The following is a 27,053-nucleotide window of genomic DNA, read 5'->3' as shown; positions in this document are numbered from 1 at the left end:
TGTCATTTTTATGAGCTCAAGGTCTTTTAGAGGGTTCTTAAAACGAGTTACAGCAGCCAGGGCGCCTCCTCCCTTCGGCCTGAGCTAGATCCCCATTTCTGCAGGGCTGCTCCTGCCGGCGGCGGGCCCGAGCCTTTTTGTCTGCACAGTAACGCGGCCTGAGCGCAGGGGTGGGAGTGCCCGGGGCTCACCTTGTCCGTCTGTCCTCGCAGATGGCTGCCCGGACCTGTGCAATGGCAACGGGAGGTGCACGCTGGGCCAGAACAGCTGGCAGTGCGTCTGCCAGAGCGGCTGGAGGGGCCCGGGATGCAGCGTGGCCATGGAAACCGCCTGCGCCGACAACAAGGACAACGAGGGAGGTGAGCCGGGCCCCGGGGGTCACCGGCTGCACGGCGGCTGTGCCCGGCGCTGCCGGCAGCTGCCGCGTCTCTCTGCAGCCGAGGACAGGGGGCTGTGGCCGTGCGGGACACGCGGGACCCCGGCGGGAGGCTGGCTGCCGGCCGAGCCGAGCGGCCTTCTGTGGGCTCCTGGGGCCGAGAGAGCCACCGAGCCGCCTTGTCCTGTCCGTGCCGGGCCGGGGCCGTGCTCTGCTGGGCACAGCCTGTCGGGGTGTCCTGGCCTGTCCCACAGCCCCTGTCCCACAGCGCCTGTCCGGCTGTCCCTTGGGGCCGTGCTCTGCTGGGCACAGCCCACCAGCCTGTCCCTGCTGTGCACAGCCCACCGGCCTGTCCCCTGCTGTCCCACAGCCCACCAGCCTGTCCCTGCTGTCCCACAGCCCGCCAGCCTGTCCCCTTCTGTCCCACAGCCCGCGGCCTGTCCCCTGCTGTCCCACAGCCCGCCGGCCTGTCCCCTTCTGTCCCACAGCCCGCGGCCTGTCCCCTGCTGTCCCACAGCCCGCCGGCCTGTCCCTGCTGTCCCACAGCCCGCGGCCTGTCCCCAGCTGTCCCACAGCCCGCCGGCCTGTCCCCTTCTGTCCCACAGCCCGCCAGACTGTCCCCTTCTGTCCCACAGCCCGCCGGCCTGTCCCTGCTGTCCCACAGCCCGCCGGCCTGTCCCTGCTGTCCCACAGCCCGCCAGACTGTCCCCTTCTGTCCCACAGCCCGCCAGCCTGTCCCTGCTGTCCCACAGCCCGCCGGCCTGTCCCTGCTGTCCCACAGCCCGCGGCCTGTCCCCAGCTGTCCCACAGCCCGCCGGCCTGTCCCCTTCTGTCCCACAGCCCGCCAGACTGTCCCCTTCTGTCCCACAGCCCACCAGCCTGTCCCTGCTGTCCCACAGCCCGCCAGCCTGTCCCCTGCTGTCCCACAGCCCGCGGCCTGTCCCCAGCTGTCCCACAGCCCGCCAGCGTGTCCCTGCTGTCCCACAGCCCCTGGCAGGATGTCCTTGCTGTCCCACAGCCCCTGCCGGGGTGTCCTTTCCTGTCCCACAGCCCGTTTCAGCCCGTCCCTTGCTGTCCCTCAGCCCCTGGCCGGCTGTCCCCTGCTGTCACACTGCACAGCTCACTCGCCAGGCTCTGCAGGGCTGGCTGACGTGTGCTCAGTGGGGTGTAGGCTCACATCCCTGCTCTGTTTTCCCTGCCCTTCATCAGGCAAGTCCCCATTAAACATAGGATGTGACCTGTGTTTCCCTTCAGAGACGTTTTTCTGGTTTTGTAGAGCCTGAAAGCAGTTCTGAGATGTTTGCGTTCTAAACAAGATTGGTTAATTTGCTCCTTCAATTAAAGGAACTTTCTTATTCCTGTCAATATAATGTCTTTAGTAAGTCACATAGATTCTTTTTCGTGTGTTTCTGCTCTCTGTTATAAACCAAGCATCAGACACAGCTTTTTTCCTTGAGACTCCTTCCCTTTTCTTCGGCCAAAAATTAATCTAAAGAAAACATTTGCTGTTTGTTAATAAATATTTTATATATGTATTTCCTAAAACTGCAAAGCAACACTGAGCTTTATCAAGGGTAAAATTATCATTAGGTCGAGTGCTTTAATTTTACGTAAGATTTCAGGATTTAGAAACTCTGAGTCCCAAACTGAGAAACAGGTGTATTTGGGTTTGATTACATGATATTAACTACACCTGAATATCATCAACTTGTTTTAATTTGTAAATCCTCTGTTAGTTCCTTGGTTTCACAAACTGAGTGTTTACAAATGTGTTTTAAAGTTCTAAAGCTAATTCAGTTTCAGACAGCTAGAAATTGCTTTATAATTGTTACTGAATCTTTAAAGAGCAGAATCTAACTGCCAGAGTACATGATGCAGCATTTAAGTATACAACAAAACCCACGAAACTTGTGTTAATATTCAGTGTAAGAAACAAAAACATGAAATGCTTAGGTTTGTAGGTTTTACATGCTTTGAAGATTATAAAGGGAAACTTGAAAATGGATGTATTATTAGAATTTCCTCAAAGAAAGGAAAAAGTTTGGAAGTATTATTAGAAAAATTCAGGACATTATTTTGCACTTTTAAAACAGACAGGCAAGCAGGGGAAGAAATGACCATTGACACTATTCAGCTGCTCATCCTGATGAAAAATTGTAGAAATATAAAACTTATTCAAGGAAGGCAAACAGGAACTCATCAGAGGCACAGAATACAGAGAGAATTGCCATACAACAGATACATAATATTATGAATTAATAATTAATGCAGAATTGTACATTTCATTATCCTGCAAGTTGCATGGATTTTGGTTTACCGCAGTAAAGCGCCAGAAAGAAAATTAGTTGGTCTAGCTGAAGGCTGGGAAGGTTTAGGAGAGAACTCTTCAGATGTTCTCAGTGTTTGCATTTTAAGTAATTTTTTTCTGGAGACTAGAGAGGTTACTGGTCACTGGTTCCTGTGAGTGTAAACAGTTTGAAAATCCAAGCTTGATCCAAGAGCCAAACAACCTGAGAAAGTCCCTTTGACCTCCATGTTTCCACATGTTTTTGATAAAGGAGGAAATTAATATCTTGTCTTCTCACCCTTTGCTCAGCACTTAACTCAATGATCATTCCTGCTCTTAATAGCCTCATCCTTATTAATTCCCATAGAATGTTTGTATAAGGGAACTCAGGTGTTGTTCAACACCCGTTCAGCTGCTGTTTCTCCAGAGCTTTCTAGGCATTCCTGAAAATCCAGAGGCACTTTGAGCTTTTGTTGTTTCCTACTCGCAGCTTCCCACAGGCTGTGCCACTGCAGCAGCACTCTCAGTCTCTCTCATGCCTTGGTGGTTTGTGCTGCTGCAGTTTGCTCAATTATATTTTGGGGTTCAAGTTTCTCTGAGGTGTCATGGGGTCCTGTCCTGTGTGTGCTGTGAGGACAGAGGCATTGTCCTGACCACCAGCTTGGCAAATTCTCAAGAACCAAAACAAAACTCTAAAATGAATATAACATTAATCACTTAATGATTAATATCTCAGAATGCAGTCCTGCCTTTGCCTAAGGAGGTGCTGCTCTGTCCACGTCTGCTTCACTACACACCTGGCCAGGAATCTGTCCTCTGACCTCTGTGTTTGTAGGGGAGTTTGCAGGAATGGAGAGGCTGGAAGGGATGTGTGTTCTGCACTTCAAGCTGCACCTCTGTGTAATTGTGACTCTGTATATAAAGGAACAGATAAAATTAAGTTTTCTCATTAGACAAAGCTGAAAACTGTACTGTGGGAATCAGTATTAAGATCCAGCCAGTTATCAGAACCCCAAGTTTCACATAAAATGCAAGTTTATTGGAACTTAAAGAAATTGCCTCTCCTCCCAGTCACTCGTTTCATTTGAAACTCAGCTGAGTTTATTTGCAGCAGAGTGTTGAACTCATTTGCTGCTCCATTACCAACACTGCTCTTGTTAACATAAGCAAGTAGTTCTGGGGTAGTACAGAACACACAAGCTGTTCTTCTGGAAGGCAGTAAGGTAGCTAAAAATACTTCTTTTTTTTGCCTAAATGAGGTCTTCTCTGGACAGTTGAGCCTCCTTCCTTTCTGTCCATCTCTGCATGTTGTTAAAATACAATTCCTTCAGCATGTCACTGAAAGGCAACTATCATTTCCTGTCTTCTGTGGCAGCAGATTTAACATCTTTTGGAGCTTTTTCCCTGTTCAGCCATTCTTATTGCAATTGTATCTCACAATCAGATTCAAAGGCCTTGGGCCAAGTCTTCATATTATGGATGTCAAGGAGAGCATTGCCACTGACTCCAGAGGGTTTCCCATTTGTCCTGCTTTGTCTTATTATCTGCCACAATGCAAACTCCATACCATAGTTCAAAAAGTGAAAAATGAAAGATTATACTTAATATTTTCTTTCCATTTTAGATTAATGTCCTTTAGTTGGTTTATTCCTAGAAGAGGCAGATGAGTCGCCCTCTCTTTTAGACTTACAGATCTTCATTTTAAATGAGATGTCAGTGTGGATTACTGGCACAAATAAAATGTGATTCCAGAGCAGGGAGAGGGGAGAGCTGCTTTCTCCACTTGGGGCTGTTCAGGGTGAATGATCTGAGGTAACACTGGGAAATTCACCTGCTTTTGTCCTTGCCATCACATGTCAAATCAAGATATGGGCTTAACTAGTCTTTATCCTGAAAGTGCCAAAGGTTGGAAGGGCTTGGAGTAACCTGGGACAGTGGAAGGTGTCCCTGCCCATGGCCAGGGGTGGGACTGGATGAGCTTTAAGGTCCCTTCCAACCCAAACCAGCCTATGGTTCTGTGATTCATAATGAACTTGTTTGGGTTACTATCGTGCATAGGCTACGTTGCTGAAAAAACTTGGAAGTCTCTTATTTATCTTTTTGTGGGTTTTTTGCTGGGGTGGAGTTTGGGGGGTTGTGGGGTTTTTTGGTTTTTTGTGTGTGTGGTTTTTGGTTTTGGTTTGTTTTGGGGTTTTTTTGGGGGGGGGGGTTGTTTGTGTTTTTTGTTTTTGTTTTTTGGTTTGTTTTGTAGTGAGGAAAAAGCCTATCTGAAAAGTAAAGGGATTCTGGCATTGACTCGCTTTTAAGATCTCTCTAAATTGGAAAGTGCTTCTGTTTTCCAGACCATGTTTGGATTACATAATTTGCACACTCTGGCTGCTTCTAAAGCTAAATCTATCTTCCCTTAATCAGTCCCTCAGTAATCTAATCATTATTAAGCATCTTTTGGAGGGATTAGAAATAGCTTTATTTTAAGACTTGTAATTGTGATTACAATACAAAATCCCCCTAATAGACACGTATAGCCCGTTTAATTCACCGTGGCTTTATTTTAGGAAATGAAGGCATTACTGATGATATTTTGAGGAATGGGAGAGGATATGCTACTTTTTACATTCCTATTTCTTTTGGTGTGTTGCATAAGGAAATCACTGCCGTGGCTGTTTATACTCATCATTTTGAAAGAACTACTTAATAATAATTTACTTGTTCCTAAATAGAAAAATGTTTTTAGTGTCTCAAAGCAGTCTCCTTAAATTACATATGTTTAACTAAATTTCACCTTAAACTTTGCTGCGCCTCCAGCTGCATCAGACAGTGAGATACACAGAAAAACTCAAATGTCTTTCCTAAAGTACAGTTTTGTTAAATGTTGGATGCAGTTAATATCCATCACATTTGAGGAATCTTTCTCCTGAGTGTCTTGGCGTAATTTGGGAGAGAGATTTAAGAATCCCGTCCTCTGCAGAGGCAGCCTTGGCACAAGCCCTTATTGCCCACTGGGGTTGCTATTTCTAGACTTTTCCTTCTTTCTCTCTTCTCCCACCTTTAGCATCTGTTCAAATTTTCTCATTTTTATAGTTTTTATTGGCAAGGTAGTTAAATTCTGTCATCTCAGAGAAAGAAAAAGAGGAAATAAGCAAAATTTTGCTAAACTTTGATCAGGATGGAGAGGACAGGTGCAGGCAGGTTTAAAAATATTTTTTAAAAGCTTAAATGCAATCACTGCTTCTGTCACTTCCCAGATCACATTTCTCCTCACAATGTAATTATCTGGACTAAAATGGGTAGGAGAAGGAAAGGAAGCAACCCATAGCAGTATAGAATACTAAGCCAAATAGAAATGAGGAATTTCTTACTTGTTATGCAAAGTGGCACATTCTTTTTAGAATACATTTTAATTTCTTTTCCACTTGGCTTTCCAAAGAGAGGTATGCATCTCTCAGAAGGCAAATTTTCCCCTTCAGTTTGTTACTCTATATCTTTTAACCCCACCAGGACGTACAGTTGGTGGTAATTCTGTTTGGCACAATAGATTAAAGATAATGAATCAGAGAATGCCAACTATCTGCTCCAGTAGGAAATCTCTTCAGTTCACAAGAAAAATGCATTTCTAGTGAAGTTCACTGTCAGGACAGTGCACTTGACTGATTGAAAGGCTGTTTATTTGAGTTGTCTTAGAAAACTCATCTCTGAAATTAGACAGAAGGAAAATAGAAAGAAGAAAGAAGTGTCTTCCTGCAATAAACATTTAGAAAAAAATTGCTTTTAGAAAATTACAAATCCTGTGACTTGATACAGCATCAGGCTCGTGACATTTAAGATAATACAAGTATTTCACAGCACAAAAGCAAATCATGTAATTTAGCTTGCCTCAACAAGCATTGCCTCAGCGGGGGTCTCTAATTCAGCACAGACAAAAGATTTTATGAAGTTCTCAATATAAATACCCAGAATACTCTTGGCACAGAAAATACCTTTCCTTAGCCTGTACAATAGTCAGTTGTGGAACATTAAATGCAATCAGGAGCTGAAATCTGTAGTGGATGGGGGCCAGAGAGAGTCACGTGGGCTCAGGTATAAAACCTATATCAAAAGTAGGCACTCGAAGTTTGACAAGAGCTAATGAGTGTACTTGTATGTGATTGTGTTACAGCTTCATGTCAGCCTCTAATCGCCTTTACACACATTAGCCAGCTTATCCTTCCCCGTCCCTCGTGGGATGTACTGCAATAACTCACTCTCACAAACTGGGGAGAAGCAAAAGCAAGAAGCTCAGAGCCTGCAGATCCCATGGTTTGAAAAGGCACCAGCATCCCTGTAGGTGTCCATGTAACTGGAGCTGGGCAAACATTTTTTTTCAGGGTTGTTCCCACCTTGCAGCCCTTTGGGTCAGCCTGGCTCTGAGCAAGGAGTGGTTTGGAGTTGGAGCATCAATCATCCACAGGTTCTGAGGGCCCCCCAAGCTGGAGCTGCACCTGCAGTAGGTTCCTGCAGCTGGGGCACTCAGGAATGAGGCTTTTCCTGCCTGCCAGGGCTCCGGGCAGCACAGGGATCCTGAGTGGGCCAAGGAAGTGGGGCTGGTGCTTCACCACTCTCCTCTTCCAAGGTACTTTAACACCTCTTTGGGGAAGGTTTTGGGTATTCCAAGGCACAACCAATCTCCAGGTTCATTCTTCCTTACCACAACTTGGGATTTACTATCCAGCTTGTTCTGAAAGGCAGTTTGGGTTATAAAAATACTCTGTTGTGCTCACAGTTAGATACAAAAGGCAGTGTTGTATTGAATGTCCATATAGTTTTGGGAGTCTTCACAGGGCTGAAGCAGGAATAGAAGCATTTTCTTTCTTGTTAGCACTGGGAACTTCTGAGGAATTATTTTGAATGATGCATGCCAATATAGATAAGAGTAATTAGATCAAGCTACAAAAGTGTGAAAATTTGGGTTAAATATTAGATAAACTTCCTGGTAATAAGATACACTGTGCTGTGGCATAGTCTGCCTATGGAAGCAGTTTTGCATGCAGTTTTAGAGCTCAATTAATATATTTCTGTGTTGGCAGAGAAGGCCTACTCTTTTGATAATCTGATAGAGCATCTCTAATTCTTTCACCTTGGGTATATTAATACTGCACATAATTAAAATCGGTTCATGATAAATTAACTAATTTGCCCTTAGAGTGATCAAAGACCCTTTTGCCCTCAGGGTTCTTAGTAGTTGCTGTCCCCCCCCTTCCCCACCTCCATTTTAATCATCAGTGTGAAATGTTTATTGGAAAAAGAAAAATTTCCAGGAATTAGGCTCTGAAAGTCCCCAGCTCCTGCAGCTAGTGAAGTGTAAGGATGCCCTCTGCTGAGCGTGGGCTCAGGAGTTTTGGGTTGGAAACAGAATTGTCCCTTGCTGAGTATGGAAAAGCATTGGCTCAGCAAGATGTCAGGTCAAAGGTCACTCATTCTGATGTGCATCATGAGTTGAACCTGAAGCACAACCTGCAGGTATTTGAAGACGTGTGGAAACTGTAGATAGTTTACTCATTGAGATTTAAAACCCCAATGGCTCAAGCATCAACTTTCAGCAGAAAGGTGAAGCACCTTTCTCATTCTGCAGTCCAGTAACCTGGACATGGTGAGAAATGTTTTCAGTGGCACTGGAACACTGATGCTGAAAGATTCTAAATAAATTAGAACAGTAATGTGCTAAAATAGGTCACTGTTCCTCCTTAGAGCTTTTTTAGTCCTTCTAATGATGGTCAAGAGGAACACAACCATAAGGCAGTCTTAAAGAGGGCATGCATGAGTAGGTTAATCTACTTTCAGGTATTTCTTTGAAGTTTTCTCTATGCTGTGTACTGCAGTCTGCCAAAAAAACTTGTGGAACAGTTCACAGAAAATTGAGAAATGTGTGGATCCATTAGCCAAGTGAACTCTTCAAGAGGAATACCATGTCACTTGCTTCATTTCTGCAAAGATTTAGGAATTCACGAACAGCAATGGAGAGCTAATCCTGCACTGCCAGTTTAAATTAGATCAAAATTTCCTATTTCTTTCATCTCAGTTAAGGCCAAGTCAGGACTTGTGTTGGTCTCAAATTGTTGGAGGAGGTTCAGCAACATCTTAGCTCCCTCTCCAGTCTCCTCCTTTTGGCATGCATAGTGGTCATCAGAGAGGTCACTGCCCACTTGAAACTCAGCTGTGTGCAGTGAAAAGCAGCAATATTTGGGTGAGGCAAGTGGTGAGGGTTTGTCACTGAATTAATCATATAAATAATTCAGAATACCTGAGGAAATTTGGAAGATGATAAGCTCTGAAATATATATTAAAACCCAAAGTTCTGAATTCTAATTAAAATTTATGCTAATAGCAGAATTATTTTTTTTACAGAAGGTACTTCTTTCTAGCTCTGGTTTTAATCAGCTGAGTCTAATGCAAATAAATGATTCTGTAACAATTTACTTCATATATAACAGTACAATATGGCTGGGGAAATGGGCTGAGAGAAACCTCATGAAGTGCAAGGTCCTGCAGCTGAGGAGGAACAACCCCAGGCACAAATGGATGGTGAGGGGCACTTTTTTGTCCAGTGACTGAACACTGGAGCAGGGTGTCCAGTGAGGCTGTGGAGTTTCCATCCTTGCAGAGATTTCAAAAGCTGTGTGGGCAACCTGGTGGCCTTGAGCAGGGGGCTGGACCTGATCACCTCCAAGGGTCTTTGCCAATCTCAGCCATTCTGTGATAATACTCCAGATAGCAAATGAGGCAAACGTGAGCTAAAAATGGATATATTCTGACAGTAACCACTATTCTTTCATGCATGTAGTCAGAGATTTCAGAGCAGCCAAGTCAATAAGAGTAGCAGCTGTGGATGTGAGCAGCACAGTGGTGTCTAAGCCTTTGATACCAAGCAGCAGTGCCCAGGGCCTGGCTGTGTGTGTGCTGAACAGAGCCAGACCTCGCTGCTGCTGTTGCAACAAGCTGGATCAGCTAGTTCACTTAAGGTAAAAAAATCCTAAATCCTGAATCTTGCCATCGGAGAATAAATTACTACAGGGGAATATAGCCATGTAAGTAATAATGTTCTAAAAAGTACATTGTGTCATGCTTTATGCCTGTCTTTTTTAAATATTCTTGTAAGGCATCTGAGTCTGATTTCACAGAACTGCAGCAAAACCTTCTTACATGGAAGGAATCACAGGCAGGTTTTTCCCTGCTGTTGAATGGAGAGGTTTCCAGCCTCCCAGGTCCTGAACTGGCAATTCAGAGCAGTTTGATTGCCTGCTTGATTGTTTGTGAGATAACGGTGAGATTGGCAGTGGCAGGGTAATTTACTGAAGATTGCAATGTCAGACAATATCCAAGGGGGCTCGTGAGCATAAAGATGTGATTCACATGACTGACAGGAGCCTGAGGGATTGATATGCCCATTCCAAGTTCATGGTATCATCACAAATGTTTGGCTACAGCATCCCATAATCAGCTGCATGATGAGGTCATCACAGGCAGAACTGATGCTCACCTCTAATAACAGGTATAGCCAAAATATGATGAAGCTTGAACAGGTAAATGTAAATTTGTCAGAGGGAGTAATTTATATCCTGTGGTTTGCCTCTGCTATTTTTAGTGTGTTGATAGGATTTCCTTGCCTGGTGGTCATCTGAGTAACAGAACTGAGTGGACTAAACAGTGGGCAAAGCTCAGTTCATGGTTGTAGAGGTCTCACAGACTGGGAAAGAAGCTGAGAAATTCTCAGAGCTTAATAGGAAAACTGCCTTGAGTTATACCCTGGAGCTAATGATGTCCTCAGAACGATTATATGAAGTGGGGAGAAAATGAACTGCAGCAAAACAGAAAGTTCCTGTGTCTCTTTGGAGAGGATTTCAAGATGAATGGAGCTCTTAATGTGAATAGGCGAGTGACCTTAAAGCAACATATAGCTCTCACAACAAGGTATTTTGTCTGACTTAAATCTCCTTAGAGGCCTGAATGAAACATTGCCAGCATACCTTGGCAATTTTGTTTTTAAATCAGGTCAGGCACAGTCATTTCAGGCACACACAATGGGTTGGAAATACAAGACTAATTGTAAAATAAGAGCTTTTTTTTTTTATAGTTTTAGGTTGGTTTTTTTCCTTTAGGTTGTTTTTCCAGTTATTGCTGTGCTGGTCTGTTGTGCACTTGAAAATCCTGAAAATGCATGAGTCATGATCTTAACCTAAGGTACTTTTGTCTGCTTCCCCACTGGAAAGCTCTCTCTTGTGTATGATTTTCAGTGAATGCTCAGGCCATATTTGTATTCAAAAATGAGATTGATACACTTTGGGAAGTTTTACAGACATAAGTAGATTGCAGATTGATTCTTGCCAGAGTAGATGAACAAATGTTTCTAAATTGTTAGAGATGATAATATTTTAAAGCAAATGGTTATTAATTTCTAAATCATAGCAGAACTCCATTGAGAGAACATATTTTAGTTAAGTAATTATACCAAATGAAGATGGTAGAATTGTTACTGTATGTGCTACAATGGTTTATTATCAAGTATACGGGTTGATCTCCCCCTTGGTTCTCTTTTAATTTCTGGTGTTAAAATTTTGGAGTTTTTTCTTAAAAATCCAACTTAAGAAATATTTTTGATGGACAACCTAATCTGTAATATGATGACTGAACCCCCCAACTTTGTGACTGATCCTTCCTTATCCAAGCATGCACACAAGTTGTGAGCCAGGTATCCACAGGTGGGAGTTCCAGCAGCCCTTCCCTGGGAACTGCCAAAATGACTACAGTGTAATTGGTGTTTTACTTAGGAAATTATAACTTTGTCATCCCCATCTCCCATCTCCTCTGGGCTCCTCAGAGAGAACAAATGAAATCAAACAGCATAATTCTCAAGATAGAAAAAAAAGAAAAAAAGAAAAAGCAAGCCAAACAAGCAAATAACCTAAACAAAAATCCTTTATTGCTTCCACTTCCTTTTCCTCCTTTTGCCCAATTTCAGCCCCTGACAGATTTATTGGGATTTATTCTCATCTAACCCTGGTTTACATAAACAGTAGTGCTTTTTAAGCAGTGTACTCAAAAGCAGCATCCTCATGGCGCTATTGACTGAATGACCAGGTTTAGGGCAGAGGAATGGTATGAAGAGTGAACTCCAGCTGTTTTCCCAGTGCCTGAAGCTTTCCATGGGTATTACCGCTCCACAGCTGTGTGCTGGATCTCAGTGCCTGTTGCCTTTCAGATGGGCTGGTGGACTGCCTGGACCCTGACTGCTGCCTGCAGGCCACGTGCCAGAACAGCCTGCTGTGCCGGGGCTCGCGGGACCCGCTGGACATCATCCAGCAGAGCCACGCCGGGGGCCCCGCCGTCAGATCCTTCTACGACCGCATCAAACTGCTCGTGGGCAAGGACAGCACCCACATCATCCCCGGGGAAAACCCCTTCAACAGCAGGTGAGAGAACCCCTGCAGCAGCAGGTAGCAGCTGGGAATGCGACCCCTGCTCGGTGCACTTGCTGTATTTAGTGATTCTATTCGTGTTTTAGTGGGAGCTGTCTAGCCCTGGTTCCATGCCTGAGGTGTTTTGGTTTTCTGAAATTCTTTTCCCAGAGAATTTTCTGTGAACGGGAGAAATGTTTTTGTAACTGTATGTATGTTACTTATTCCTTTTCCCTAGGAGGGACTTCTTCTTGATGTCCCTCTGGTCTGACCAATGTGATTGAAGAGGTTTGCCTTTGTTTCACCAATCAAATTGGTCTGTGTAGAATAGTATAAAAAAAAGACATATCCCAAAAATAAAAGAGTCATTTTCAGCCTTCTGAATCTCACAGTCTGTTGTTGTAGTGTAAAACAACATCAGAGGTGCTGCTTTCAGGTGGTTCATCCCAGGCATTGATCACACTGAGGCCACACTCAGATGTGGCTTCTGTTTTATAGCACTGGGTTTATTAGCATTTTACCATTCTGGCAACACCCAGAAGAAGGTTTCTCTCACTGAGTAGGAGCTTCTGAAGTATATATTTTATGACGACTGCAGTCAAGAGAAAGGAAAACACAAACTAGTTTCCAGTTAATTTTTAATGTAGTGCCATTAACACAAATTTCAATAATGGAGTAGCATTTCAAATAATTTTAAAGATCCATTGATTTATGGAGTTTTATTATTTATTCTTTGTATCAAACCATTTTACTTGTAACATTGATCCACCTCACTAGGTTTTCTATTTCTTCTTGTTTTTTCTTTTTCTATGCTTGTTTTCTAAGATTATTAATTATATATTTGCAATGAATCTAAAAGCCAGCACATCATTAATTGATATTTGATGCCATTGTATGCTTACAAGAAGATTGGTATTTATCAATATTACATAAATAGGTCTCCATGGAAAGATGCTAAGAAATTGATGAGTATATTGATTATGTTCATATCAGCAAAGTTAAAACTGAAGAAAGAGCTTCATTTGCAGTAACACCCAAAAGATCCACTTCATTACAGGAAACTGTTTTCTCAGTCAGGATTACAGGCTTAGTGGGTGATGTAGAGCATGTCCCTAAATATTTGTCTGTGAAAAGAGGATAATAATGTTTCTGGATACACCAGGCAGGTCCCATTACATTCACCCCTATGCTGCACACAAGCATTTCCATATTCCACCAGGAAACCCCTGGTGGCTCCTACTCTATGTAATACAGATTTTATGCTATAAAATACTCCATGCATACACACATGGAGTTTCTCAAAAAAAAAAAAAAAAAAAAAGTTCTGTTTTCACCTAGATTTGTGGTGATTTTTCTTTTTTAATCCTGGAAGTGTTTAGGGCCAGGTTGGACAGGGATTGGAGCAGCCTGATCTAGTGGAAAATGACCCTGCCCATGGCAGGGGGTTGGAACAAAATAATATTTAAGGTCCCTTCAAACCCATTCTATGTTTCTATGAATTAGTGCTCTAGAATAAACACGAGCTGAGCATTTCAATCCTGAGGCTCTTTAAAACCAAAACCTCATTAGAAACATTAGGCTTTTTTTTTATGTTCCTCATGGTAGGAGTCTTAGTTCTGTTTTATTCATCTGAGCTACGCTGCAGATTTTAACACATCTTTGCAAATGACCTATTAATGATGTTAAAATTGGTAAGTTTTGATGGTACTTCTGATAATTCTATAGCTCAGCTGTTATTTTTGGTACCAATCTTAGACAAATCTAATGCATAGTGTCAAACTCTAAGTTTTAGGACTAATGGGTTTGTCTTTTAAAAGTGCCACAGAGTTCAGCTCACAACTTTTCCATGTACTGAAGCTGCTGTAGTCTCAAAAAATAGCTCCCATGTCTGTAAGCTGTTTGCTTAGCTCAGTCTGTCATTCCATTGAAAGACATGAAAAAGTGGGACAGAATAATGGTTTGGGATTTCTTTCCAGTCTTAGTATAAGAAAAAATAGTTGTTTCCTACTCTGCTTGAAGCAATAAGTAACAAAATTTATGATTGCAAAAATAGGTAAATCTCAATTTTTTTTTTTTCTGTGCAGAAACAAGATAGTGAAGTTTTCAGGGAAAAAAAAACACTACGTGTTTTTACATATTTAAACTCCTTGGTAAAAAACCAAAAAAATTCTTTTATCAGGTCAATTTGTCCATTATACCTTTAAAACATTACTGAAGAAAGGTGATTATTGTATGTGTGACTATTAGTCAAAACCTTGCTTCTTGTAAATCCACATTTTAGCTTATTCTAATATCCATTGTGTTCCTTATTTAGAATTTTAGAAATAAAAAGGAATATTGTTGACAAAAATATTTTTATTCAAATGATTTCCTGAAATATTAAAATTGAGAGTAGAAAAAATTAAGTCATGGGCATTATCAGTTTTCTTCTGCCATCTGACAATTTCTTTCTAAATCTACTTTCTGCACAGTTTCCCTAGAGAACCTTGAGTGACTTTTTTCCTGCAACTATTTCTGTGTGTTTGTCACATAAAATAATTCAAACAAAATGAATAATGCCAAGACAATTATCTTGGTCCAGTGTGTTCCCAAGCAGATTTTTCTCAACAGGTTTCAATTTCTATTAAATTCCATATTCTGTTACAAAATGTTGATTTTGCAAATTAAAAATTGACCTGAAGGGTCAAGAAGCACTTGAAAGTCCTAAAAGAAAAGTAACAGAAACGGCTTGTCTTTATTAATTAGATTTTTAATGTAATATTGAAGAAAATATTGCACCCTGTTTGGAATAAAAGTGTAGTGGTTTCACATTTGCCGAATTCTGATTTGCCAAATTTAGTGTAGTGGTTTGAGTGTTTGCTCTTTTTCGCTTCTGGAAGATAGGATTTGGGAGAAAAAGGCAAAACAGGCCCCAACTTAAGGTAAACAGATAGTTTATTAACACACACTAAGAGAAGCAAAGGAGAGGGAAAGAAAAAAAGGAAACCTTCAAAACCCTTTTCTTCCTCCCACAATTCACCCAATTGGTTATTCAAAAGAAATCACCAATTGGTCCCCAGCATCCATATTAAACCACCATAATTAGTAAATAGTTGTTAAATAGGCAATATAATACAGTTAGAAATGTACATCACAGCCCCTGAACATCGGAGAGTTGGCACAAGAGACCTGCAAACAATCCCTGGTGATGAAAAGAGCTGATCTCTGCCAGGGGCCCTCCCAGAGCCCAGCACAGTTTGTCAGTGTCCAGCAGAGCTCAGCCCAGGTAAATCCTCCTGTCCAGCTCAACCTGGGGCCAGACATTCCTGGTTCAGGGTGCTGTGCCTGGAGCCTGCTGAGCTTTGGGAGCAGCCCCAACCCTGCTGGGAAGGGGCTCTTCATTCCCTGTCTGTCAGCAGAGCAGAGTTGGTGGCTCAAAATTTTACAATCCCGGAGATTATGGGTTAAGACTTCACTCTCTCTCTGTTTCCAGTGTAGTACTAGACAGAAGCCATCTACGAAGAGCTTTTCCTTTTCCATTGCCCTTTTACCAAACAGCTTCCCCCCTCCCCAGATCTGCTTCTCTCAGGGTACAGGGAAAGGAGCCAGGGGCTGGAAACTCCTCACCAGCTGGGAGCAGCAGCACTTTGTGCCTGCTGTGCACTTAGCAGCAGCAAAGCACTTGCCAAAGAGAAAAAACTGACTGTGCCTCTTAGAGGAATAGCTCATCTTCATCTCCCTTAGGTTAAACAAAGCTGCTTATCCTGCTGGCCAAAGAAATGCTTTGTCTCTCCTGTGTGTAAAGCTGGACTTTAAACCAAATCCTCCTTTTGGCAAAGTGCAAGCAAGGGTTCCAAATCAAGCCAGAATGCAGTGTATGCACATTAGTTGTTCCCTAAGATGAGGGAATTTGTACCTTGATGTGAAGAATTGGTCATATAAAAAACAGAGATGCGGCATTGCACCATATTTGTCAGGTGCATTGGGCACCCACATGTGTGGTACTGTACCCTGTAGGGAGGTTTTGGAGTTTCAGTGTGGCTGCAGGGCCACAGCTTTGTCCTGGCTGAATGTGAGGGAGCTTTGCACTCTGCAAAGCCTCGTTGGACAGTGAGGCAAACCTTTGTTAGGCAAGAAAAGCACTGACTGCCATTCTATGTACACCTCTCACTGCATACACAGGCACTTTCTTGATTTAGGTGCATAGAGGGAGCTGGACAATATTGTGGTCCCTCAGCATTGTAAAAACCTTTGGAGTAAACTGTATTTAGAGTAAATGAGGTACAAGAGCTCCACTACTTCACTTATAAATGACATAACTACCCTTTTGTAATTAGCTGTAATACCTTTAATTCTCTTTCTTTTTCAGTCTTGTGTCTCTCATAAGAGGCCAAGTGGTGACTACAGATGGGACTCCTCTAGTTGGGGTCAACGTGTCGTTTGTCAAGTATCCAAAATACGGCTACACCATCACTCGTCAGGATGGCACGTGAGTGTCCCTGCTTCACTGAGCCCCTGTTTGCTCTGGAGTGTCTTGGCTGATTAACAGATGGTGTGATCTAATGGAACCATGTGGTACCAGGCATTGCCTTCCTCCCAGGGCAAAGAGCTATTAAGTAAACACAAAAGTAATTTTTCACGCAGCATTTTGAATACTAACTGCATGTAAATACGAACAGGCTGACTTCTGATAATGACGTGTTAGCAGGCACTCCTTTCAGATAGATTGCTCTGAATCTATGAAAACATTTGTGGGCTACAGCAATATCCAGCTGAGACAAGAAATATTTTATTTTAAAATGCAGAGCAGGCTAACACTTCTAGGAAAAAAGAAAGCATCATTATAGAATAGTGTATTTTGTTAAAATTTCCCTTCTGCTTCTCTTTGCTTTTGAAGATACACTCTCTTTTGAGTTTTCTTCAGGGTAGAATGTAATCAAAAGATTGTAATTGAATATATTTCGACAATTTCCTGCTGTGCAAAAAAGTGCCTTTTCCCCCTTGTATCAGCTTATTTGAAATGCACACAAATTCAGATAAACAAAAGTGAATGTGTCATGCTTTATATGGTTTACTGGCTGTGGTAGCTAAAACAGTCCATCTGACACAGGCATTGTAAACATTTGCCATTTTATCTTGATCTTGCATAAAAACAAGGGAATTGATAAAATTAACAGGAGTGAACTGAACTATAGGGAGTATTTAAGTTCCATATTTTCCAGAATATTAATGTTATGATAAAAGTATAATGTTGATTTCAGTGGTTTAAAATTGCAGTAAATGGTGAGGTGAATTATATTTAAATCTGCTTAGATTGTTGATGTCATTGAGTAATTTGTTACATTGCCAGCATTTACATACAGCAACTGATACCTGCTTCTGTTGTCAGAACAACCTGGAAGTATTTCTCATTTAAGCCAGGTTTCAAATGCCTCTGCAGCTCCACATTACTGCTGCGATTTTGTAGGGGGTTGGGAGTAAACACCTAATTTCCCTGAAAAATTTCCTGATAAATTCCCTAATTTCCCTGATAAATCATTTATCTTGGGGACAGGAATTCTTACTTGTAGAACACTTCTCATTGCTATTCTCTTACTGGCATGTGTTCCATTCTATGCTTGATGGACAGGATCTTTTAGGAAAGGAGTATTTCAGTGTCCAACTCAGAATGCACTTTGGCTTCTCTGCTGTTTCTATATAAAGGTGACTTGCAATAATACAGGTGGTGGTTTGTTTGCTGTCTATTTTTAAAATTATTTAATACAGAATTTATTAATATTTATAGTATCGTAATATTTATTAATATTTATAGTATCGTAATGAGCTTTGTCCAGGTGGCTTCAAATCATTGGTTGTCTTCACTGGTTTTCAGCTGTTTAATTGCCAGAGGTTCACAACCCATTATTGATCATTGGAACCATGACATTTAAAACATAATCATGGTCTGCTCACTCTCCCCACCTCTGGTGGTGTGGGGAGAAAATCACTAGGGTAAAGTAAGAAAAATCTTTCACTGAGATGAAAACAGTTTAATAACTAGAATAATAATTATAAAAACTGCAATGAAAAGGAAAACAACAGAAAGATAAATTAATTCCCAGCCAGATTCTGAGCAGCTTTCCTTCTAGCTTGTATAATGAGAACAGCACTGTATGATCTGGGATATCACTTGGGCCCAGCTGTGTCCCCTCCCAGCCCTCATTCTGATCCCTGGTGGGATGGGGTGAGGAGGAGGAGGAAAGGCCCTGACTCTGTGTAAGCACTGCTCTGCTTAAATAATAAAAGCATCCCTGTGTTATCAACATTATTCTCATCCTGAATCCAAAACTCAGCACTCCACCAGCTCCTGGGAAGAGAATTAACTCTATCCCAGCCAAAACCAGACAAATGCCCATCACTGTTGGCATGCCTCTGTAACTGTCTCATTAGCCAGGAATGTTATTACTGGAATTACTCAGTCTTGTCACTTCTAAAGGCTACACTTTCCTAGGTTTGACTTGGTTGCAAATGGTGGAGCATCCCTGACACTGCACTTTGAACGGGCCCCGTTTATGAGCCAGGAAAGGACAGTGTGGCTGCCATGGAACAGCTTCTATGCCATGGACACCCTTGTGATGAAGACAGAGGAGAACTCCATTCCCAGCTGTGATCTCAGTGGGTTTGTCCGTCCTGATCCAGTCATCATTTCATCACCACTTTCAACTTTCTTCAGTGACGCTCCCAGCCGCAATCCCATTGTGCCAGAAACCCAGGTAAGAACAGTGGGAGTGGAAAGGGTACAGGAATCAGTGGTCAGGTGACAGTTCTGACCTGAGCCAGGGCCACCATGTGTCCCCTGCAATTGCTACAGCCAATGTCTCTGCAGAGCTGCATTTGTTCTGACAGGTGCCAGGTTTTCTAATGAGAGCTGCAGGAGATACCCTAGGTTTGTGTCACCCAGACACATTTATCTTTGATTTCCTTGCACCCTCCCATTATCATACAACATATCAAGTATATCTTTTTATTTCAGTTGCCAGCTTCATGAGAATTTTGCAAAGGCTTGGCATGTGGCGCTGACCACAGACCATTTCCTTATTTCTTACTTAGGACAAAGCCAAACACTACTGGTGCTATTATTTCACTGCTGTATTCAGTTAGGCTTTATAGTAGTAGTGGAAACTGTGGGTTCCTATGATATTTCTTATATTTCCCTTGCATACAACTTGCAGTAAAAATGCTTGAACTTATTTGCCCTTTTGCCAGCAGTGGCTCTTCAAAGGATGTGTACACAGACAGCAAATAATTATTTGTCAGAAATGTCAGCTGAACTGTATTGGTTTGAGGACATCCACCCACTCCCAGTATGAGAAAGACAAAAGTTCAGAAGAATACACAAGGTGATACATAAAAAACCCAAAATCATTAATGTAAAGTGTTTGATCTCTTTCCTACCCAGGTTCTTCATGAAGAAATTGAGATCCCTGGCTCTAGTATAAAGCTCACCTACCTGAGTTCCCGCACTGCTGGATACAAATCCTTGCTGAAGATCATCATGACTCAGACACTTGTGCCACTGAATCTGATCAAAGTTCATTTGATGGTAGCAGTAGAAGGGCATTTGTTCCAAAAAACATTTCAGGCATCTCCCAACTTGGCATACACATTTATCTGGGACAAAACAGATGCCTATGGTCAGAAGGTTTATGGGTTGTCAGATGCTGTAGGTAAGTCAGCAAATACAAGCTCCAAAACTTTCCAAGTAACACCTGTAATTCTCAATAAGAAAACTGCAAGCTTCCTTATGGAGGACCAAATGTAGACTGAACAGTTTTAGTCTCCCTGACACGGTTTATCTTTGTATTACAGTTCTTTTACGCATTAAAGATCATAATCAGAGAGTCTAAAGTCCATCAGCATGCCTGGGTTTCCTGCTCAGTACCTGACTTAGGAGGTTTAGACCAGGCAATAGCAAAAACTGGCCACAGGAACTTAGGTGAAACCTAAGCCATCATTACGATTTCATTTTCTTTAGTTATAAAATGATCCTCATGCTGGACTGGCTGGCAGTCTGCAGTGCATTTGGGTTTTCACACATGCCCTTATGTAGTCTCTTGTGGTATAACACATTTGAAATGAAAATGCTGTTCCTCTAATGCTGTTCAGTCTTGTAGTTCTACAGCTATTTTTAGTTAGCTTGGTTCTAGTGGGTGGGAAGCAGAGTGATCATTTTAATATTTTTCAGTTTTCATTGACTGTCTGAATAATTTTGATACAACAGGGTTAAAAATGAGCATCAGAGCTGTGCTGGTGTGGAAAGAGCAGCTTTTTTAAAAAATAATCTTAATTATTTTCAATATTTTGTAAATTCTTCTTTGCTATAACTTTACTTTCTTACATTATTGCATGGGATATTGCTTTCCTGTGTAATGCTTACAGTGCAATTTTGCTTAAATGCACACAAAGTTTTCACTGCCCTTTAGTACATAGTATGTAAAATGAATACACTAAATAAATGCTGTGAACATCTGGTAAATTAAGAATTTATCTTGTCCTGCTATCTGATATTTTTAATTATTTAATATAATTTTACTATATTTTAAAAATTTTATTTCTCACTTTCCTCTCAGCAAACTCATCACTTCCCAATGTGAGCTATTAAAATAGAAGTGATCAGATCCCTGCAGAGTACATGTGAATGAAGTTTCAAATTTGTGTCTAGTCAAAGATCTGAATATAATATAGTAGAATAAAAGTGAGGAATATAATCACTCCATCTTCTTAAGGGGCTGGGGGACTGGAATACTCAATGACTTGAATGTGCTCTGGACATTTAATTCAGTGTTTGTTCAGCAAGTATATTAAATTTTATTTTATTTCAGTGTCTGTGGGTTTTGAATATGAGACTTGCCCCAGTCTCATTTTATGGGAGAAAAGGACAGCACTGCTGCAAGGATTTGAACTGGATCCTTCAAACTTAGGAGGATGGTCTCTGGATAAACATCATGTACTTAACGTCAAGAGTGGTGAGTTAGTTCATTCCATGTATTTGCTGTCCTATATGGAGTTTTTATTTGCATTATTATCACTTCCAAAAATATGATTTCTCCACTCTTTTTTGTTTCATCTTTAGCTTAGTAAGGTATGAGGCATATTTCAGTTGTCAGAAAATTTTTGTAGAATTTCAACAGATTTTTTACTGTTCTGCACAGACTGAATTTCTTAAAGTCTTAATCTTTATCCTCTATTCTATTTTTCATTTATTCTCCTGTAGTATCTTTCAGTCTTCCCTGTTTTTCTCATGTTAACCACATCTATCCCTGGCTCCTTTAGCTTGACCTCCTTTTCCCCCTAACCTGAGATGGGGCTTACAAGGAGTATGAGTCTGTGACAAGATATTGAGTCTTCCTTGACTTTCTCATTAGTTACCTGATTTTTTTTTTCTTTTTTGGTTTTTTAGGGTTGTTTGTTTTGTTTTTGGTTTGGTTTGGTTTGGTTTGGGTTTTTTTGTCTTTACATATCCTAAGCTGAATCTTCTTGATCCTTGTATTTTACCAACAATTCTTTGGGAGCTGAATACTCAGCATACATTTTATTTGTTCCTTGCAAAGTGTTGTTTTGAGCCTTCCTGCTGATCATTACCAAATAACAAAGTGTATTTCTGCTTAATAAATCTCAAGTACTGTTCAGAATTGGCAAGATCAGGCTATTTGAACTCACTTCCAGTGCTGGGCAGTGGATCCACATTTGGGTAGTACATGCCAAGAGAGAGTGTTGCCTCCAGTAGGGAGCCAGTTATGTTACGGTCATACAACTTCATTCCTACAAGAACATGAGGCTGAAAGTTTCCAGACAGATTTCCACAGTTTTTGATGACACAGAATATGGTCACACTGTCTGAAAATCTACTCCCTTCTTGGAGCAGGAGTCTGCTCTTTGAACAAATATTTTGAAGATAAATCCTATCTTGAAGGTATTTTCTTGAAGTCTAATAGAGATCTGTACCACCAGCTTCCCTCTTGCCTTTTATCATTGATCCTTAGCAGCCCTTCTGGGAGCTTCATCTTTCTCCTACCTTTTCATTTTCTGAGCTATCATCTTCTCTGGTGCCTCCATTTCTCATTTTTCATTTTCCATTAAAAAAGTGTGAAAGACTGAGAGGCGGAAAGAGAACAGTAAGGTTGGCACAGAATTCCAAGCAAAACATGATACAGGAAACTGGAGTGAGGCACAAATAAGGAACAGCTCTTCTCCACCCACGCAGAAACCATCTAAACCACAGCCCCAGGCCAGAACTGTGGCAAGGTTTTCTCTCATAACGAATACCAGAGGACTCTGAGTGTAGGTTTGGGTCTGTGGGTGTGTATGTGTGTGGGTTTTAGCACTGAATCTTCATTACACCTTTATTTTTACTACTGTGAAATCCTTCTGCTCTTTTTGCACCACTGAAAAACCAAACGCCGGAGTTGTTTCAATGTACAGTCCTTAAAAGCAGCTATTGAAAAGAAAACAGCCTGAAGTCCCCTGCAATGAACAGTGGTAATAACCACTTCTCCTCTCTGTCCTTAGGTATATTGCACAAAGGCAACGGAGAAAATCAGTTTCTCACTCAGCAGCCGGCTGTGATAACCAGCATTATGGGGAACGGGCGCCGCAGAAGCATATCCTGTCCGAGCTGCAATGGTCTGGCAGAAGGAAATAAGCTCTTGGCCCCTGTAGCACTGGCAGTGGGTATTGATGGAAGTCTCTTTGTTGGGGATTTTAACTATATTCGGCGTATCTTCCCCTCCAGGAATGTCACGAGCATACTGGAGCTGAGGTAAGGCTTAACCTCGGCACTTCGCTTCTGGAGCCTGTGCTCAAATCAGCCTTTACCATTACTTTTTATAATTTTGAAAAACATTGTCACTTTCAACCTATTTAAACTCCAGTGGAGAAATGGGGCACAGAAATGCATAGTTCAAAGTCTGTAACTTACCAGAGCAGTACTAAACTGAAGGACTTAAGAGTACAAATTAACTTGAAGAGAAAGTACAAACCATCTCTTTCCGTCTCATTAGTGATCACTGATTCAGTCCTCCCTCAGTGCATCTTTTAGTTTTGTTTGAAAAGTCTGGAATTGACTGCCCTTAGGTACTGAGCCACAGTGACAGGCAAAGGTGTAACAGTCTCGTGCGGTCAGAGGGAACGTTCTCGTGCCAGTGGTTTTGAGATCCACTTTCACATTTCTTCTCCATGCTTGTGAGTCTATTTCTGTAGGTTGACAAGTGCAGTTCAGGTTGACATACAGAGTCATTTTACATCACTAGAACTCTTTTTAAGATTGTAACTCTTTCCCCCTGTCCTGTTTCCCCTTCCAAGCTTAAGATTTGATCACTTAATAGGAAGACATGAGTGTAGAATGTACCACTTCACCCATTTCTGTTCCATCTCCTTTTTTCATTCTTCTAGGAGAGGCAAGAGCTATTGCTTCAAATCCTAACTCATGTAACTGGACCTTATACTTAAAGCACCACTGAGTATTTGCAGAAAAATGAGGAAAAATAGCATGCCCTGGCTGTCTGCTGCCCCTCCTGGAGCCCACTCAGGCAGTAGCACTGGTGCTTCTGGAAATTGGATATAGCTGCAAAGTGCATTGAGTGAATTTAGGTCACAAGTCTTTTTTTAATGATATGACCAGTAACCAATTCCTCTGCTTCCACATTTAGTTTTTAATTAGTGGGAAAAAGTGCAAAATGATTGGACTGTTAAAGAATAGGAGGCCTAGCTCTATTTTACACCTCTCTTCCATTCATGTCATTCTGTTGATGTCACTATTGTGAATTCTGATTCTACAGAAAAGAAAAGAGATCTGATTCAGGCCAATTCAACTCTGAAATCACTCTCTGACACCTACCTCATACACCATCAGGCTGCCTCATTATATTTTTTTTAAAAAAAGTCATGGATCATCCAGTGCTTTCTGCTAGCAGCTCAGTTTAAACCACAGAAGGTAGCTGGCATGGAAGTGTGACCTGCTATAAATATTTATATCAATATGCACTATAACTCTGCATTATATAGAATATGCTAATTATTTTTTTCTAAGTTGTTCAGATCTTTTTAGTAAATAGGACTACAGCTTTATAGGTGAAGAGAAACATTTTCAGATTAGGATACTTCTTATAATGCATTTTTATGCACCTCACTTACCAATATCAGCCAGTGACAGTTTCGTAGCCTACCTTATGTTTGAAAATGTTGCCTCGAGATTTACAACAATATTAGTGTGAGTACTTCGCTTTCTCTCTCTGTGAGAGATTGAGAGGAAACTTGGGTTTTCATCATGTGTGAGGGAAAATTGGAAAGGACATCAGTAAAGAAATAGAAGATGAATTTTTATCTGCTGTTGTCCACTTCCTCCTTTATGAAAGTCTGTTTTCCATAGCACAGTTTCTTTAGCTTCTGTTATAACTAGAAGCAATTAGCAATGAAGGTGATGTATTGTGAGTACTGTTGCACAGCTGCAAAGGACTTGACATACAGATTTTTAGGATTTACAGACTTTAGGATTACATTATGATGTCCTTTACCCCCCGTTCCTCTAAAGGGAATTGAGTTCCATTCCAGCAAACATAATCTATAGCAGTAATTGTGATTCATTGCTCATCTTGAAATCTGCATGAGTTACACGGGTAAGAGTTTGAAGATTTGAGCCATTTAAGTGTGAATGAGAGCAGAGTCTTCAGCTCATATTGAGTAGTCTAGATTACATCCACAAATACTACAAACCAAATACATCGCTTTGTTTAGATTGCACTGCTGATGTAATTTTGGTTTCACCTAAGCCCCTATAAATCTTGAGTGCCTTTCTATGTCAGACTCTCCCAGTGTGCATATTTCTTTCGCACTGTCCTTTGTGAAGGTGCCTGGTTGGAATGGCCAGCAGGAATTTGGACTCCAGCATTGCATGTGGGGCTTGACACTGGGGCTGCAAGCTGGGGGCTGTGCTTGGAGTGCTGCAGCTCAGGAGTCACAAACCTCTCTCCTCTGTTCAGTGCAAATTCCTAACTGGAAATTACATCAACACAGTGAAATGCTGTGTGAGTGGAGAATGTGTTCACTTTCTTGTGGGAAGTAGAGAGCACTTTTCCTTTTGCTTTATGTCTAGGCAGTAAGCTGTGGGTCAGTTAATGCTGTTTATCTCCCATTTTACAATACCTTACTGCTCATTTTGAAAGGGCTTTTTTACCCCAGCATGGGCTTTGATAGGCTTAAACAGATACCAAGGAGCATCCAGACATGCTTTAAGCAATTGTTTTAGAGACTGGGAGGAGAGAAAAACAAACTGCATAGTAAAAATTTGTCTAGAAATAGCCTGTTGGAAAACTATTTTGATTAAAGAGGTTGCCTCCAACTGGCAGACCATATCCAAACCCAGTGCTTCCCCCTGCCCAGTTCTGTATTCAGAGAACTGCCAATTTCTCTCACTCCTATCCCCCGAGCTACATGTATTTCATGGGAAAATTCTTTCAGTGGTTCAGAAAGTTTCCTAAATATGAGGGGAGGGGGGTGGGGGTAGGGGTCTCCTATAGAGAATTAGCTTGCAGCTCTATCCCTCCCAGTCACTTTTCATCTGTAAAATAAGCTAAGGCTAGTGCTGAAAAGAGATATCTTCTCCTGTGTCCTTTTGTAAAATAAAACAAATACTATGTTTGCTTTACCATCTATTCTTCAGCTAACTGTTTGTTCTTTTTTCTTCTGTTCCCTTTCTATAAAGAAATAAAGAGTTTAAACATAGGTAAGACATGAGCTCTTTCCCATATAATTTGATATGGTTTGTTTGCTTCATTGTGTTTGCTTTTTGTGTTGTGCTTCTTGTGTAATGTTATGTTCTTCATGTACCATATATAGAAACATTTTTATGTGCTAATTGTGTGTTATGAATATGATAAGCATTAGCAATTACAAAATGCAGTCAAAAAGCAGCCAATAAGTTCTGACAGTAATTAGAAATTTCTAGTAGAATGCAAGTATAATGAACCCCAAGCTAACTTCTAGATAAACACCTCTCCCTGCTGTCTATAATTGGTTGAAATGGTCAAGGTAAACTACAACAGCATTTTCACAAATGCCAGAAAGGTTCACAAAGGCACTAATGATTGCATATAGGTCAAAAACTCATTTTCTGGTCATTAATGATTTTCTGAACCTGCTGTCCTTTGCCATAATTTAGTTTATATTTCTTTTGTCAAACACATTTAATGGCCAACCTGTGGGGCTGGCTGTGTGCAACCACTAGAAGCAGTCACTGTGAGGTTCAGGAAGGAGGCATAACTCTCCTGGATTTTAGGAGGAGAGCACTAGGTCTTCTGGATGGCTGCAGCATAGGAAACACTTGTGCCTCCTTTCATGCCACACCTGGGACAGGGAGGATATTCACCCTGGAGAAAATCAAGGGCAACAATAAGAAGAGCTCTTGTAAACTGTTTCATAGTGTCCTGTGCATTAAAACCATACTTTCCATTTCTGTGATACAAGTTGATGCAATATATGATCTGTACAAAACAGGATCATTTCCTCTTTAACAGTGTATTTTGGCATAATAACACCCCTAACTATGTGGGTGAATTCATTCACAATTTGCTAATGATTATTGGTGATGCTGGAAGCTCCTCATTTGCTTTGACTGAGGCCAGTTCGCTTTTCATCTGCTTAGAGATTTGCTCTGGACAGCTTCTCTTTTGGTTAAACGTAAAGAAAAGCTGCTGTTGAAAAATCATTTGATGCACCTGTGAGAAGAACAGGGTTGAATGAGCTGCCCTTGCTGCCAGGCCCCAGGCTCCCTCAGAGAGCAGAGTGAGGCTGCAGGTGGTGGTGACCACACATTCACTCCGGGGGCTGTAGGCACAGAAATTATTGGCAGGGGCCTCTGGACAACACTGAATGCCATGGAAAATCTTTTAAACAAAGTACAATCCTTGGCCTCCTATAATTCAAGTGAAAGATTGCAACAGTGTGGAAA

At 41.5% G+C, this 27,053-nt stretch overlaps 1 protein-coding gene across 1 annotated transcript in view; it reads left to right on the top strand.

The window, feature by feature from the left end:
• TENM2 (teneurin transmembrane protein 2) overlaps positions 1 to 27,053 on the top strand; it is a 126,136-nt gene that overhangs the window by 70,511 nt on the left and 28,572 nt on the right. Inside the window, exons 8-15 of the mRNA XM_066329554.1 lie at positions 213 to 359; positions 11,896 to 12,106; positions 16,440 to 16,559; positions 18,561 to 18,822; positions 19,509 to 19,776; positions 20,932 to 21,075; positions 22,619 to 22,868; positions 25,809 to 25,829. Of these exons, the coding sequence (XP_066185651.1) occupies positions 213 to 359; positions 11,896 to 12,106; positions 16,440 to 16,559; positions 18,561 to 18,822; positions 19,509 to 19,776; positions 20,932 to 21,075; positions 22,619 to 22,868; positions 25,809 to 25,829 (1,423 nt within the window). The remainder of the gene's footprint in view (positions 1 to 212; positions 360 to 11,895; positions 12,107 to 16,439; positions 16,560 to 18,560; positions 18,823 to 19,508; positions 19,777 to 20,931; positions 21,076 to 22,618; positions 22,869 to 25,808; positions 25,830 to 27,053) is intronic.

This window comes from Sylvia atricapilla, chromosome 14, assembly GCF_009819655.1.
Source record: "Sylvia atricapilla isolate bSylAtr1 chromosome 14, bSylAtr1.pri, whole genome shotgun sequence".
Classification (NCBI taxonomy): domain Eukaryota; kingdom Metazoa; phylum Chordata; class Aves; order Passeriformes; family Sylviidae; genus Sylvia; species Sylvia atricapilla.
The sequence above is the reverse complement of the archived record's forward strand: the minus strand, read 5'-3'. Positions and strand labels throughout refer to the sequence as shown.